This window comes from Nicotiana tabacum, chromosome 24 (assembly GCF_000715075.1).
Source record: "Nicotiana tabacum cultivar K326 chromosome 24, ASM71507v2, whole genome shotgun sequence".
Classification (NCBI taxonomy): Eukaryota; Viridiplantae; Streptophyta; class Magnoliopsida; order Solanales; family Solanaceae; genus Nicotiana; species Nicotiana tabacum.
In genome coordinates, this window is record NC_134103.1 from 31,973,563 (window position 1) to 31,990,655 (window position 17,093).

The following is a 17,093-nucleotide window of genomic DNA, read 5'->3' on the forward strand; positions in this document are numbered from 1 at the left end:
TAGCTGAGAGAGTTGCTAACATTGAGCATAAGAGAGATGACCTATTAGTGGTGGTAGTGAACTTGAAAATAATTGGGGAACTTAAAATGGAGAGTAGGCCTGAAAATTATCAAAAGAGAAAGAAAGTTGCAAGTGAGGCACACATTAAGCTTGAAAGTGAGTTAAGTTCAGTGAAGTCTAGTCTGTGTGCTGAGCTTGAGAAAAACAAACAACTTTAGAAAGAACTAGGTAGAGTGAAGAGTGATCTTGAAAAATCACTCAAGTGGACCTGGTCCTCTGATGCTATCACTGTCATGTACACCAATAATGGGGGAAACATGCAAGGGATTGGGTTCCAAAGGGAAAAGATTCTCTACAACTCTCATAGCAAGTACATTACTGTACCTAGGGGTGTTTAACGGGCGGGTTGGGACGGGCTGGACAAAAATAAATCAGCCCGTCCGTTTAATGTTGCGGGCTGTTAGCGGGCTGTACATTTTTGGATTTTTTTTGTCCGTCCGGGATCGGGCTTAGAAGATTGTTAGCGGGCTATTAGCGGGTTGTTAGAGGGCTGTTCGTGGGTTGTTCGCGGGCTGTTAGCGGGTTGTTAGCGGGCCGTGGATTTTTATTTATTTTTTTAAGTAAATTTTATTTTTCTTATTCAATGTTATTGATACTTAACTACTTAAGTGTTTGTAAACTTTTAAGGCTTAGAATTAAACTTTGAAGTTTAAAATTTGAAATTTGAAATTTGAATTTTATAATATTAAAATTAAAATTTGAAAGCAAGTGGCTACAAAATATTATTTAATAAGAACTATATGTAAGGATCAAGCTCCGAAGACTTTCATTTGATATTTTTATTGAATAATATATAATACTTCAAATTAAGTTGCAAGTTCTTTTTTGATTTTGTTATTTTTGAACTTGCAAATTAAAATTTTACAACAATTATAAAAAAACAAATAGTACATCACATGCTTTGCATCATTTTTGTAAGTTCATCCATGTCAACATGAGGTTTTTGATTTCCGGCATTGTATCTCCATAAACCATTGTATCTCCAATTTCTTGGTCCTCCGCTTCATCTACCTCGTCACGCCCTTGATTTTATCATTCTGATCTTATCCAATCTCTGAAGCATACTAGAATTTCCAAAGCGTTGCTACCCAATGAATGACAGGTATCTCCTAGTTGCTGCCTTGCTTGGCTAAATGCGCTCTCTGATGCGACTGTTGAAATCGGTACATTTAGCATGTCTCGAGCCATGGCCGAAAGAACAGGAAATTGATTTGAGTTGCTCCTCCACCAACCCAATAGTAGAAATTCCTTTGTGTGGGGCTCTGCTGACTTTTGCAAGTAGAATTGAAGTTCATTGTTATTCCTGCTACTGGTTTGTTGATGGCTTGATGCTCCCCTATTGTAGACCAAATCAAATAATCTTCAACACCATTATTATCATCCAAAGCACTGGTCCCAGATGTTGAAACTGGACTTGAAGGAATATTTGCATCTACAACAGAAGAATCATCAACAATGTTAGCATAATAATTATATAATGTTTCTAAATGTTTGTGTAGATAAGAAATACAAGTGTCAATATCAGGAGTTTAAGTTGGTCCATAAAATAAAAAAAAATGTTAATAAACGGGCTGAACCGTGCTGTAGCCCGTTAACAACCCGTTAACGGGTTAACGGGCTGAACCGGGTTGTAGCCCGTTAACAACCTGTTAACAACCCGTTAATGGGTTAACAGGCTTAGCGGGTTCCGGTGCACCGGTATCAAAAAATTATTTGTTTGAAACCCGCTCCCTGCCCAACCCGTCCCAGCCCGCCACCCACGCTATAGTACCGGGCTGAACTGGGCTGGACCGGGCTGAATCGGACTGTAAACGGATCAGCCCGGCCCGATTAACAGGTATAACTGTACCTGTCAATTAGCTTTGCACTCACTGCGGTAACACTGGGCACTTTAAAAAAAACTGTATGGCCAGATTTCAGTCACAGCAGAAAAATAAAGTTTTTGCTGAAAAAGTAACTACTGGTAGAGAACCTGGTCCCTCATATAAAAAATACATAATGCCTGCTTGGACCAGAAGATCCCTCATTCACCCCTTTCCTCATTACAAGGGACCCAAACTTGTTTGGGTTCCTAAGTCTAACTTCTGATTTTCTTCTGTAGGGAACAGTGAAAGGAAGCAACCTACAATGGTATATGGATAGTGGCTACTCAATGCATATGATTGGAAGTACAAATGACTTCCATTCACTTAAGGTCCTGCAAGGAGGGGGTGTATCCTTTGGAAATGGCAAGAAATGATACATTCTGGGAGTTGGAAGGATTGGGAAGTCTCTCTCACACTCAATCGAAAATGTGTACTACTTGAACGGGTTAAAGTATAGCTTGCTTAGTGTTTCCCAGATCTGTGACAAGGGAAACAAGGTGGAATTTGTGTCAAAAATATGTACAGTCACAAACCTAGTGACTGGTGAGGTGGTACTAGTGGCAAGAAGATACAAAAATATCTATGTTGCTGATTTTGAGTCTCTGCAGAATGGTGATATCATCTGTCTAAGTGCTGTTGATGATGATGCTGAATTATGGCATAGGAGGCTGGGTCATGCAAGCTTCATGTTGCTGAACAAATTGGTCAAGAAGGACCTGGTTCGTGGTCTGCCCAAGTCAAGCTTCAAGGATCACAAAGTGTGTGATGCATGTGTAAAAGGCAAGCAAGTCAGATCCTCGTTCAAGCCCAAAAAGGAAGTCAGTACCTCAAGGCCACTTGATCTTCTTCACATGGATCTATGTGGACCTATGGGGGTGCCAAGCAGAGGAGGAAGGAATTACATCTTTGTGATAGTTGATGACTACTCCAGATTCACATGGACCTTGTTTCTCAGAACCAAGGATGAAACTTTTGAAGTGTTCGCTGCTTTTGTCAAAAAGATCCAAGTGAAGATGGGGTAATAAATTTGCCTACATCAGGTCTGATCATGGGACAGAGTTTGACAATGCCAAATTTGATGAGTTCTGTACTGAAAATGGTATCACTCACAATTTCTCAGCTCCAAGAACACCTCAACAAAATGGTGTTGTGGAAAGAAAGAATAGAACTCTTGAAGACATGGCAAGGACAATATTGATTGATAGTGGGATTGCAAAGAATTTCTGGGCAGAAGCTGTCAACACTTCTTGCTACTTGGTGAACAGGTGCATGATCGGGTCCTTTCTGAATAAGACTCCATATGAACTGCTGAATGGAAGGAAGCCCAAGCTGACACATCTAAGGAATTTTGGGTGTAAATGCTTTGTTCTCAACAATGGAAAGGAAGCCCTTGGAAAATTCGATGCCAAAAGTGATGAAGGAATATTTTCGGGATACTCATCTCAAAGAAAATCTTATAAAGTATACAACAAAAGGACTCAATGTGTTGAGGAAAGTATACATGTGATCTTTGATGAATCTCACCTCTCCTATGAGAAAGACAGACATACCAATCAAGATGGAGTACCTTTATCTGTTCCAAGAGAAGTTATTGACATGGCAAATGGAAAAACAGATATGATGAGTCATGTAAAGGAATCCAGTAAAGATGATGCGAGTACACCTCCATCTATTGGAGAGGAACCTGGTCCCCTGATCACACCAACTGAAGCTGAAAATAGAGTTGTTGATGCGGTCCAGGGTACTCCACTTGCTGAAGTAAGAAGCGCCCAAGAAACTTAGTCTGACATACCTGGGTCCTCTGCCAATGGGATTCAGGCACCAAATTGGAAGCACAAAAGCTCACATCCTCTTGACAACATAATCACCCCTCTTGACTCAGGAATTCAAACCAGATCAAAAGCAAAAAACTCACTTGCCTTTTCGGCCTTTCTTTCCCAAATAAAGCCCAAAAATATCAAAGAAGCATTGAAAGATGCAGACTGGATCACAACCATGCAAGAAGAGTTGCATCAATTTGAAAGAAACAAGGTATGACACCTGGTTCCTCGACCTGCAGATCAAACTATCATAGGGACCAGGTGGGTATTCAGGAACAAACTTGATGAATTTGGAAATACAACAAGAAACAAGGCAAGGCTTGTAGTTAAGGCTACAATCAGGAAGAAGGGATTGATTATGATGAAACATTTGCTCCAGTTGCTCGAGTGGAAGCTATTAGAATTCTTATTGCCTTTGCATCTCATATGGAATTCACATTGTTCCAAATGGATGTCAAAAGTGTATTTCTAAATGTCTACCTGAAAGAAGAAGTTTATATCAAGCAGCCACCTGAATTTGAGTTTCACGAGCATTCTGAGCATGTGTTCAAGCTGGACAAGGCATTGTATGGGCTAATGCAGGCTCCCCGGGCTTGGTATGAAAGGTTATCAAAGTTTCTTCTAGAAAATGGATTTACAAGAGGGAAAATTGACAACACTCTTTTTCTGAAGAAACGAGGGAGGAACCTGCTCATTGTTCAGGTATATGTTGATGATATCATTTTTAGAGCCACAACTGACTCTCTTTGTGAAGACTTTGCAAAACTCATGGGGAGTGAGTTTGAGATGAGTATGATGGGAGAATTAAATTTCTTCCTGGGACTTCAAGTGAAGCAATCTCAAAAGGGAACAATGATAAGTCAGCAGAAGTACATCAAGGAGCTGCTAAAAAGGTTTGACATGGAAACATCAAAAGTTATTGACACTCCTATTGCCACAGCTACTCATCTAGACATAGATGAACCTGGTTCTCCTGTAAATCAGACCATGTATAGAGGGATCATAGGGTCACTCTTGTATCTCACTGCAAGCAGACCAGACATTGTGTTCAACGTGGGCCTTTGTGCAAGGTTTCAATCCAATCCAAAGAAATCTCATCTGAAGGCTACCAAGAGAATATTGAGATATCTCAAAGGAACGCAGGACCTGGTCCTCTACTATCCCTCAGGTGACAACTTTGATCTTATTGGGTATGCTGACGCTGATTATGCAGGATATCTGGTGGACAGGAAAAACACGTCTGGAATGGCACATTTCCTGGGTTCTTGCCTAATCTCATGGGGTACAAGGAGGCAAAACTCAGCGGCACTCTTAACTGCAGAAGCAGAATATGTAGCAGCTGCTTCTTGATGTGCTCAATCGCTGTGGATCAAGCAGCAGCTGGAAGACTTTGGAGTGTTCTCAGATTGTGTGTCTATCCTATGAGACAATACAAGTGCACTCAATATGGCCAAAAATCCAGTCCAACATAAAAGAACCAAGCACATTGATGTGCGTCACCACTTCCTCAGAGACAATGTTGAAAAGGGGCTCATTTGCATGAAATTCTGCAGCACAGAAGATCAGATTGTGGACATATTTACCAAGGCCTTGAGTAGAGAATATTTTGAAAGAAATTGTCTGGCACTGGGGTTGATAAAGCCCAACTGAGAACCTGGTCCCTCGATGATTGGCTATGAAAGAAATGTTCAGGTAAAATTAGCTAAAAAGTATTTTCTGGCAAAGTCTAACTCATATCTATACCGTTATAGGTAGATACGCATGATGATTATAGAGCAAATAGGCAGTTGATGCAGTACGCGCTGGTAAAAAAGGCAAAACTTACAGATGCAGGATTAGTCAGGGAACCTGGTTCTCCTGACACAGGTTAGTAGTTTCTTTGTTCTCTCATGCACAATTTTAAACGATTAAAACAAGTGCCACATCATCAATGTGTCAGTCTCTTTTCTTTGCGTCTTGTGAACCCAAACGTCTCACCCGTTAGAAGTCGACCAGACTCCCAAAACTGTCGCCTTTTCTTAACCGGTCCCTCATCAATCTTAAATACATCCATCATTATCATAACTCCTCACATCAAACGTTAAAATTTCCCTTCTTCTTTCTCACTTTCAAACTACCCATCTCTTCTCCTCAACTCATCAATTCTCTCCATGGCTGAAAATCACGAAACCTCAAGTGTTCCAAGTGACACCCCCATTGAGTCCTCAGCCATTCAACCACCGATTTTAGACTCCTCCCTCAACACCACCACTAGCCAAAACCCTAGGGCAGAGTTACCCCCACACTTCATCTCCTCTCCTACCCAATCAATTTTTGGTTCTCATAGGAGTCGCAAAATCACAACTCCTAAAAGATTTGTGGTTACAAGCTCTCCTCCTGCCTCGCCGGAAAAACTGGGAGAAAAGGGTCCTGTTGATGAAGAAGAAAATTAGGAAATCTCCAGTCTTCCTTTGGATGAAGACTCAAATGCAGACCAAACTGCTGGTTCTGAGAATGCTTCAGTTCCTAATCTTGACCCACAAGTACAACTCCTTCTTCTTCTGTGTTTTCCATGGAGTTACAAGAGAAAGAAGTAATAGAAAACATGTTATCTATAGCTAATGAAGGGTTTATTATCGAAGGAAGTGTGGATGGGTCTGAGGCTCAGGGAGAAGAGTCTAAGACTGTGGTAGAGGGTAGAGAGCTTGTGCCTGTTGAACAGTCGGCATGAGACAATACTACTAGGGTCCCAAATGAGGGACCTGATCCCTCCCCAGAGGATCCAACTCAGGGGTCCTCTCAAGAGCCCCAGGTCAGTATTGATCCTGCTCCCTCCCCTCATTTCGATGCTGAGCCTTTGTCTGTTGTTATGCCTGAGATGAGATCTGAGTTTGAAGAAGTAGTTAGGGAAAGTGAAGAGGATTCTGATGATATGCCAATTGCTAGCTTGACTAGACGTAGACCAATGGTTGCTCAAGAGTCTACTCATAAGCGACCTACTACAAGGTTGCAAAGGAAGGAGGCTCTTGAGTCTGCAATTAAGAACATCCAAACTAAGTCAAGGAGAAGAAAATTAGTGAAAGATGGGAAAGTTATGAGCGAGAAGACAATGCCAGTGGTAAATGTGGATGATGAAGTAGAAGAGGAACCTGGTTCCTTGAATAGAAAGCGCTCACAGAAGCATGGTCTCCCCAAGCCTAAAAGGGGATCTTCTGTGTCTGCTGAAAGTTTGAACAAGTCTGATGATGTTGTCGCTAGCGCAAATGTGGTGAAAGAATCTGGTGATAAGTTGGTAGAAGAGTCTGCTGCCAGGGTGATGGAAGAATTGGGTGAAAAATCTATGAAGTCTGATGAAAAAGGAAAGAATGTTCGCAAGTCTGCTAAGAGAAAAGATGATACTGATGAGGAACCTGGTTCCTCAAAAAAGGCCAAAGTTGGTGATCCAAAGAGTGTTGGGAAAGAGAAGTTGAGGAATCAAAAGGTTCTATGGGGACGCACATTTGCCCCTGACATTTTGGAAGAGGCTGGTATGAGACAGTTGGTTGAAATTTGTGAGTTTCAACAGTGGACACATTTGTTCACAAATGATGCTCCAAAGGTGTATGAGGAGGAAGTTCAAAGTTTCTATGCCGACCTCTTCAAAGTTGAGGATGATCACATCTGCGTGTTGGTGAATGGAGTTGATATGGTAATGGACTCTGCTTTGTTGGGATCTATTCTGGGTGTACCTGCTGAAGGGCTGTCTAGTGTTCGGGATCTTGTTCTCAAAATTTCAGAAATTCCATCCTGAAGGACAGAGCAGTTCAGCAAAGGGAACGGGTACAGAAGAAGGCCCTCCTTCCAGTGTACCAACTACTATTTGAGATGGTGAACAAGGTCTTGCTCCCCCGTGCCGAGAGATGATCTATCACTTCTCGTGCAGACCTGTTCCTCATGGAAGTACTGGATAACTTCACTGCCATCAACCTGCCTGTGATCATGATAGAGCACAAGCAGAAAGTGGCATATTTTAAAGATGGTAATCATGGGCTTCCTTATGGGTTCCTTCTCACCAAGGTCTTTGAGTACTTTAAGGTTCCTCTGGGACAAGCTAAAGTGGGCACTAAGAAGCAAACTTTTTCCAAGTCCACTCTGGAAGAATGTGAGTGTATTGATAGGGCTGGAGGAGTTGGAAGCACTTCTACCATTTCTTAGTTGATCAACGCTCAGAACAGTGCTACTGCTGAGATAAGACAATTGAAAGCAAGGAATGCTATTCTTGAGAGTCAGTTGAGTCAGCTTCAGGAGGCACCTGGTTCCAGTATCTCTCAAAGTGAAGAGGTTGCCCGTATGACTAAGGAGAATGTTGCGCTCAAGAAACATGTAGAGGACCTGAAAGAGAAACTACTCAATGAGCAAATGTCGGCGAATGCTCGAATGGATCTCGTCTTCCAAACCCTTGCCTCTGCCTCTAAGCCCTCTCTTTCCAGTGCTCCCTAAACTGTGTCCCCTTAGTGTCAAGTCTTAAGTATTGGTTTCCTATGATTAATATTTTTTTATGATGTTTGTGGTATTTGTTTTTGTTATTCTGAATTGTGGATGGTTGTTAGTAACATTGACTCTGCTCCCTGTTTTCCAATCCAAATTGTTTACTGGAAGCTTTTCCCTTTTTGCTATATATGGCTTGTCTTTATGCTCTGTTTTTAGTCATGTTGTGTGCACACAAGTGGCATGAGTTAACTCAAGCTAGACTTCTTTCTGCTATAAGCCTGTTACTAATCTTTTTATGATGCCAAAAGGGAAAAAAATAATTCAGGGGGAACAAGGATGGGAAACAGATTCAGGGGAAATTCAGGAAATGCTGGTTCTTAGGGGGAATTTGAATTATAAGTTTGTCATCATCAAAAAAGGGGAAATTGATAGGCTATATGTATATCCCTGTTATGTTTTGATGATCTAACAAACTTACTGTCAAGAATCAGATAAGGAAACTGTTATACATTCTCAAGACCTTAAGATCAAAATGTTCCAACTTGGGATATGGTTCAACTCTTCAGAGTCAAAGGAACAACAAAGGGAACAAATAGCTACCGTTTCCCGAGGAAGCTGCACAAGTCAACAACCCCAGCTATAAAGTTGCTGCCTGCACATGCTATAGTACATAAACAATGCAGCAGCCAACTTTATGGGGAGTGTCTTTTACCTACCTTGCTTACATCATCCTAGTGATGTCACAAATGCATTATTAACATCAAGGAAGGTAAAACAAATCACTTGAACACTTAGAGAATTTACTCAAGCACACTCACTGTGATTGATCATCAAGAACACGATTCTCAAGTGCATCAAGAACAAAGAACAACACTACTACGGACCAGTTCCCCATATCAAGTTATTGTATGTCCTTATTTCAGTTGTAACTTTGTAATAGTTCTTCAATTGTAATTCCTACTTAGCTTGTTTAGAAGCATTCCATAGGAAACCCTTTGTAAATCATAATCCCTTGTGTTTGTGTCTTGGCTAGAGTTAGTCGAGTTGTAAAGTCTTTGTAATAGAGTTATTACAAAGTGACTTGTAATAGTATGTTACAAGTTAGTGAGGGATTAAGAGGTTAATTTCTAGGTTGCATAGGTTGTAATCTGAAAGTTGCTCAGTAGTGAAGTTGAAATCCTACAAGGGTAGATCGTGATTTTTAATCCCGTTGAGCTGAAAATTTTCCACGTAAAAACTCTCCGTGTTATTTACTTTCTGCTGTGTATGTATAACTTATAAAAACCGATAGAGAACCTGGTTCTCTATAGTATTTGGTGAACTTATAAACCTTGCCTATAAATATTTCAAAAGGTTACGACGAACATTTACTTCTCGAACTATAATATATAACTATAAGACTTGACCAAACATTTTATGTACGAGTTAACCAAACACGAGTAACGATTTCGTGCTTGAAATAATTTGTACTTAAAAGTTAAAACCGTGAACAGGGTTGTGATAGAGCAATGTAAGCATCGTCTATTTTTCTCTCGGAAAATTCCAGTTCTTAGCTTTCTTTCGCCTCTGGATGTAGTGGTAATTTTGTCAACAAACTTAAAAAAGTAGTTTGGCTTGCGTGGATCCATCTCTGGGAAAATGTCTTTTGAAAACTTAAAGATGTATTGCCAAATGCTGTGAGACTGAGACACCAAATGCCGAAAGCTCATACTGCGTGACTGTTATTCACAATTTCTTGTGATTTCTACTAAGACAGATCTTCAGTCGAAAAGATGGACTCAAACATTATTCGTAGACAAAACATTCAGAGAAAATCTTTTGGGCGTCATTTAGCCTAAAACTTGGAGATTTTGCCGGCAAATATCCTTTTTATAATTTTATTAAAAGTTAAGGGAAAATAAAACTCTATAGCAGAGTCCAGAGTCCTCTAAAAAAAATCATGTGTGGATAGAAGGGAGGGACCATTTCAACTTCCATCAAAGTTTGGGTACAAAAACTTGTGCTATGCATTCCTATTCTCTTAATACTAAATTATTAAAACTTGTGGTGGCACTTTATAAATTAAAAAATTAAGTAACTTGGCTCGAGCTAGAGAATTTCAAAACCTCAGTCCCTACTCAATCGATTATTGTACCATCCAAATGGATTCTCATGATCTCATTCACAACTACTTATTCAATTTTTCATCATAGAATAAGGTATTAAACTAACATTGCTAGAATATTAGGTTTATGGTCAATTTTGTCTTTTTTCGTTCTCATGCAACTAGCTTAATTTCATATCCTTGTTTTTTCTCCAAGTCCAATTTTTGAATTACACAAGTCTGCATATTCTTCAGCACTTTATCTTCTCTATTTTATAGATAGAAACTTGCACACTTTGCAATAGGTTTGGGTTTTGCGATAATATGATATGATTCTTTGTACACCTGTTATCTTACATTGAACTTGCAAAATTACTAATAAAGTTATAGTGGTTTATTATATTGTTATTGCCAATTATGATATTGGTGAGTGCCATAGATATTTTGTTAATCTTATTTTTTTTAAAAGAATAATGAAATGGAGGACAGATGGCATATGTCCAGTTCACAAAATTCCAATATCTTTTGATCTAACTTAAATAGTACAGAGGGATTACTTGTATTATCGCATCTCGTATACTCCTCTCTCTTCTTACTTATCTTGTCTTGCTTTACTTAAACGACAACAATTAATTATAATATCAGGGACAAAAGGACTTTAATTAAAACTCTCCCTCCTAAAGTTCCATTTAGTTGAACTATGCACATGAACCCTTTGAAATGAGTTTGATTTGATTTGTCTTAATTGGCAAAAAGCTCAACGACATGCGATAAGTATTGGTCAGTTAATTAAACATTCCTTAATGACATGCCAAGATTAATTAAATTAAAGAAAAGAAAAGAGAAAAAACCATGCTTCACTGAAGCTTCTTTTTCTAGTGAAATATTTTTGACTTAGTGTTGCTGTGTCAATTTTGGCATTCTTTTGAGTAAAAAAAACATCTGAGTTTCTTAAGGGATTTTGTCGCTTGAATAGAAGTAAAATACAATTAATAGATGGAAGTAAGACTTTTTAAAGGAGTTGGCTGATGGTAGGGGCCACTTATGATCCTGTAATCTACACAAAGGCAAAGATAGGAATATAAGATACATGAAATGAAGAAGAAATCAATCAAATATTAATAACCAACCCAACCACCCACCAAAAATCTAATTCCAAGGTTAGTCCTTCAAAAATTAAAGGAAAATGTATTCCACATGTTGATATAGAGAAATAGCCTGATGACAGCATGCCAAATTGGAATTCTTCTCCTAAAGCATTCGAATAGACTAAAAAGAGGTAAAAACCATCAAAAGGTATGGGTGAGCGGAACAGTGAAGTGGGTGCAAATCTTGAAATTCAGAGTTCAAAATCTATCTACCTAAATTTTGATGGGTAGAGTCACTCGATACTTTTGAATAAAAATAACATAAATTTAATAAAATATTTAGATACGTACAATGATGATCCGGAAACTGTTATCATAAAAAAAAACTAGAAAGAAAGAAAAACAATTAAGAGAATTCAAGAAAAAGGAGTGGGAATTGATGAGAATGAAAAGATTGATTGGTGGACTAATTTTTCTTCACCAATGGAAGATCTTATAAGAGACAATGGAATAAGCACACAAAATCTAATAGTTTCTAATATGTCCCACAAAGTTACAATTTATGGGGCCCAATCAAAAGGGAACAACTGTCAACATAAATGCCTTTGCTTAATAAATAATGTAATATATTGTTTAAATATATTTGAACGATATTAGATGATGACTTGATTCACCTTGAACAATTAAATTATATGGTTTGTTTGCTCTAAGAAGATATGCTCAGATCTCATAGAAGACCCTAATTAGTATATATGCTTACCTCATCAACCACTTCCTTAATATTCCTTTGTTTAGCAACTAATCTCCCATCATATTTTTTAATTGCATTCCTTTTGACATGGTCAAGATAAACCCTATTTCTTTCACATTTTTTAATGAATAGGAGTGTGGATAATTGCAAAGAACCTTCATTTAAGTGCTGAATAATCAGAACTCTACAGTTATTAGTGCATGAATATAATTTACAGTGCTGTAGTAGATGGGACTAGTCAGCCACAGATATTTATTTAAATGAAATTGAATTTTATTTTTCTAATATTTTATTAGCTTTTGGTAGAGAACAATACATGAATATAATCCACTAACCAATTGGTCAATAAAACAAGTGTTAAATAAGCCTTTTAAGTACAGTGATAGATTTGTTGAGTCCTTCCAGGTGATTACATCCTCATCTTTCTTTGACTTTTGTTGTATTGCATTTCAAATATTTAAAACATTCTCCTCTTCTCAAGCATGGAATATTTGTTTTTTAAGTAATCAAGTGGTACCATAATTGCATGTTTTTATTTTGTATTTTCTTCAAAAGTAAGAATAAAAGATAAATTTAGTCTTTAATCATACACACTGAATCTTCTTTGGTTGGAAAAGTTTATGGTGTATCTACCACATTACTATTTATAAGATTTGTTTATATTGCATGAGAGACAGCTTCCTAAATATGACTATTCTTTTCCCTCTCCCTTTCTTTAATATTGACTATTGGTATATTTATGCCCTGTGCCATTTATTATATACAAAAAAGCTTCTCTCAGCTGGTGTTGCATGTCATTGTCAAAAAAGCTTCTCTCAGCCCTGTGCCATTTATCAATCAACTTATTTGTAATATAACTAAAAATAAATTTCTATTATAAGATGATAATTAACTTAATAAGATACTAACTAACCTGCTATGATAGGTTAAAGATCATATAAAATTATTTTACACCATCGGTATACATTGTATGGGTACATAACTTACGTTTTAGCTAGTCAAAAGCCCATTGAAATTACTATATAAGGAAGAGTATTCACAACACAAATTAGTCCATCACACACACAAAGAACATCATCTTTCTTTTATTCTTATTTCTCTCTTTCAAATCCATTCATTTTTCTCAAGAAAAAATGGCCAAGGATGTCTCTAGTACTTTTCATTCTCCATTATCCAATAATGGAGAAAATTATGAATCCTCTTCTAAATCATGTGTAGAGAACAAGAGGCTCAAACTCTTTGGTTTTGAGCTTGATCCTTCTCCAAAAATCCAAAAGAAATCTAAAGAAGATCAAGGAGATCATGAAAGTGTGAATTCATCATCAGCTTCCACAGTTTCATCAGGAAGAGATCAAGAAAAGTTAATTGCATCAAATGGTAAGCCTGATCATGAGGAAATAATGAAGAAATTTGAGTGCCAATATTGTTTCAAACAATTTGCTAATTCTCAAGCTTTGGGAGGGCATCAAAATGCTCACAAGAAGGAAAGAATGAGGAAAAAGAGGCTACAACTTCAAGCAAGAAAAGCCAGCTTAAGTTGCTATCTTCAACCTTTTCAAAACAGCAATAATAATATCAACTATCAGTTTTATGATCCTAATTCTTTCTTTGGGAATTCTGATCAGTTTACAGTGTACGATGAATCCCAAATTAGTTTCAGCCCTTATGATCAAGAATCCCAAGTCTTAGCAGGAAAATGGCCATTTCAGCAAGATTCTTGTACGTTTACTCTTACACATGGAGAGAGATCAAGAGGAAATTACAATAAGCCTGCAGAAGTCATGAATTCAGCAACTTTGCCTAATTCAGCTTCTAAACAAAAGTGTAAATCTTTGGATCTTCAATTGGGATTAGGTTTGCATTGAGTATTGCAAAGAGATTAATATATATTTAATTTGTAGTGTTTTAGTTTAGAATCTAGAGATTAAAGAGCCTCATGCATGGTCTCTTCATTTCCAAGCTTTTTAGGTCTATTTTTATACACTTTGTAAACATGGAAAAAATGGCAAAGAAAATTTATCATGATCAGTAGCTTTTATTAACCAATTCAATTTTATTTGAGAGAATTAAGCTGAAAATGTTGAGGATAAATTGGTTTTGTCTACCAGGTAGAATCATAAAATGTATCAAACTTGCAAAGAAATTAGTTTTGAACTTAGACTTGTCATCAAGTTCTAGAGAAAGAGGAGGCCTTTTGTTTTCATCTTTCCTAAATTGATCGATCAAATTCTTCATATCCGAAGCGTGAACGGATATAACTAGAAAGTCCTGTTGCTGATGGAAAGTGCTGCAATTTCTCAATCATGTTTGTTTCAATCGTTTATGATATTGAAACATAACGTTCGTATCCTGTTACAACTGTTGATACAATTATTAAGATGTACTATTATTTTATTAAAATTTTGAGATTGCTGTTTTTTTTTTCAAGGAAAAGGAATGAATTATTTCAACCTGTGCTAGCATGCAAGAATATTGGCTTTAGAAAGCTAGCTTTCACTAGGGTTAGAGGAAGGGGGAATGTTTAATTTCCATGCTGATCACCATAAGTTTTACTTTTTCCCCATTTAACTAGTACTGTTTTCACTTTATTTTTTAAACTTTTCTATAGCGTAATGGGAATTTAGTTTATATAAACTCGTAATCTCGTATATTTTACTACTACCTTCCATTTACTTTACAATTATTGAATGTTAGTCTTGCCCCTACAATTTTAGCATTCAGTATAGATTTCAAGAGAGGTTACATGCATAACAAGGAAAGTTTCATTTTAGTTTAAGGATCAGAAGTGTATAAGAATAGTGAAAGACTATTTTTATACACTATCTTTAATCAAACAAAGGCATCTACCAAAAAGACAAACACGTCGTTCCAAGCTATACAGCTGAAGCTTTAAAACACCCTTGAGAAATCTATATCTATATCTACATATTATAACTCGATAATGAAGGCCACATGAAAATATGACATATTATATAATAGGTAACTTAATAGCAATAAATAAAAATTCAAAAATATTTAATATTAGAAATAGAAGGGAAAGATGATTTGAAACTGAGATTAGATTAAAATCTATATATTATTAAAAGGAGAGGAAGAAGTCCTATCCTTAAGCCAAGCGACAGCTTTAAAATTAGCCACGTGTAATGTATTAATTAATTAACTATTAACTAATAACTAATTCAGCCATATGGCAGAACCAGAAAAAGCACATACAACTTATTTCTTAATTAATTAATTAATTAACTAAATTAAAAAATTAGAAATTTTACTAGATAATACTTAAAAATATTATTAATAAATTTAAACAGTTTAATAATTTCGAGTATTAAATTAAAATAATATAAATATTTATATCAAGATTTAAAAATCACACATTGATCTATATTATATTAAGGGATATAAATGGTTAATGATATTAAATAAAGACGAAAGTTATTAAGGCCACATGAAAACATGAAATATTATATATTAGGTAACTTAATAGCAATAATTAAAAATTCAAAAATATTTAATATTAGAAATAGAAGGGAAAGATGATTTGAACTTGAGATTAGATTAAAATCTATATATTATTAAAAGGAGAGGAAGAAGCCCTCTCCTTAAGCCAAGCGACAACTTTAAAATTAGCCACGTGTAATGTATTGATTAATTAGCTATTAACTAATATAACTAATTTAGCCATATGGCAGAACCAGAAAAAGCCACATATAACTTATTTCTTAATTAATTAATCAATTAACTAAATTAAAATATTGGAAATTTTACTATATAATACTTAAAAATATTATTAATAAATTTAAACAGTTTAATAATTTCGAGTATTAAATTAAAATAATATAAATATTTATATCAAGATTTAAAAATCACACATTGATCTATATTATATTAAAGGATATAAATGGTTAATGATATTAAATAAAGATGAAAGTTAATGAAGGCCACATGAAAACATGAAATATTATATATTAGGTAATTTAATAGCAATAAATAAAAATTTAAAAATATTTAATATTAGAAATAGAAGGAAAAGATGATTTGAACTTGAGATTATATTAAAATTATGATAAAAACGCTCAAACTATGGATATGACCATAAAATTAAAGTTTTACTAGATAAATCTATTCTATATATTATTAAAAGGAGAGAAAGAAGCCCTCTAATTGATCCAACAGCTTTAAAATTAGCCACATGTAAGGTATTGACTATTTAACTATTAACTAGTAACTAATTTAGCCATATGGCAGAATCAGAAACGCCACATATAACTTATTTTTTAATTAATTAATTAACTAATTCAAAATATTGAAAATTTACTATATAATACTTAAAAATATTATCAATAAATTTAAATAGTTTAATAATTTTGAGTATTAAATTAAAATAATATAAATATTTATATCAAGATTAAAAAATCACACACTGATCAATATTATATTAAAGGATATAAATGGATAATGATATTAAATAAAGAAGAAAGTTAATGAAGGCCACATGAAAACATGAAATATTATATATTAGATAACGTAATAGCAATAATTTAAAAATCAAAAATATTTAATATTAGAAATAGAAGGGAAAGATGATTTGAACTTGAGATTAGATTAAAATTATGATAAAAACGCTCACATTATGGATAGGACCACAAAATTAAAGTTTACTAGATAAATAAAAATAATAATTGGATAACAAATTAAAATGTTAAGAATACAAAATAAATATTTGATGTATTTAATTTAGTAACGAAAATAAAAGTTAATAATACTAAGTAAGAAGGATAAAATAGAGGGATGTTTCATTTATAAGTTTTAAAGTGTAAAGAGGAGACCCTTTTTACTTTTATTATTTAGTTATTTAATTTTATAACTGTTTACAGTTTATATTAATCCCGATTTTCGTTACATTTGTGATCATGTAAAGATAAATCTCTATGTTAAATAGAGAATTTTCACCTCCTAATTTATCAACAGTTCAGCATA

The 17,093-nt window shown here is 35.5% G+C and overlaps 1 protein-coding gene across 1 annotated transcript; it reads left to right on the top strand.

Moving 5' to 3' along the window:
• The first annotated feature begins 13,158 nt into the window (after positions 1-13,158).
• Positions 13,159-14,141, top strand: LOC107798530 (zinc finger protein 5-like). The gene has a single exon (XM_016621542.2). The coding sequence runs from the start codon at positions 13,250-13,252 to the stop codon at positions 13,979-13,981; it is 732 nt and encodes a 243-aa protein (XP_016477028.1). The 5' UTR covers positions 13,159-13,249; the 3' UTR covers positions 13,982-14,141.
• The last annotated feature ends 2,952 nt before the right edge of the window (positions 14,142-17,093 follow it).

Excerpts from the sequence above, each read along its gene's own strand:
- LOC107798530 (XM_016621542.2), top strand. The coding sequence starts at position 13,250 with ATGGCCAAGGATGTCTCTAGTACTTTTCATTCTCCATTATCCAATAAT.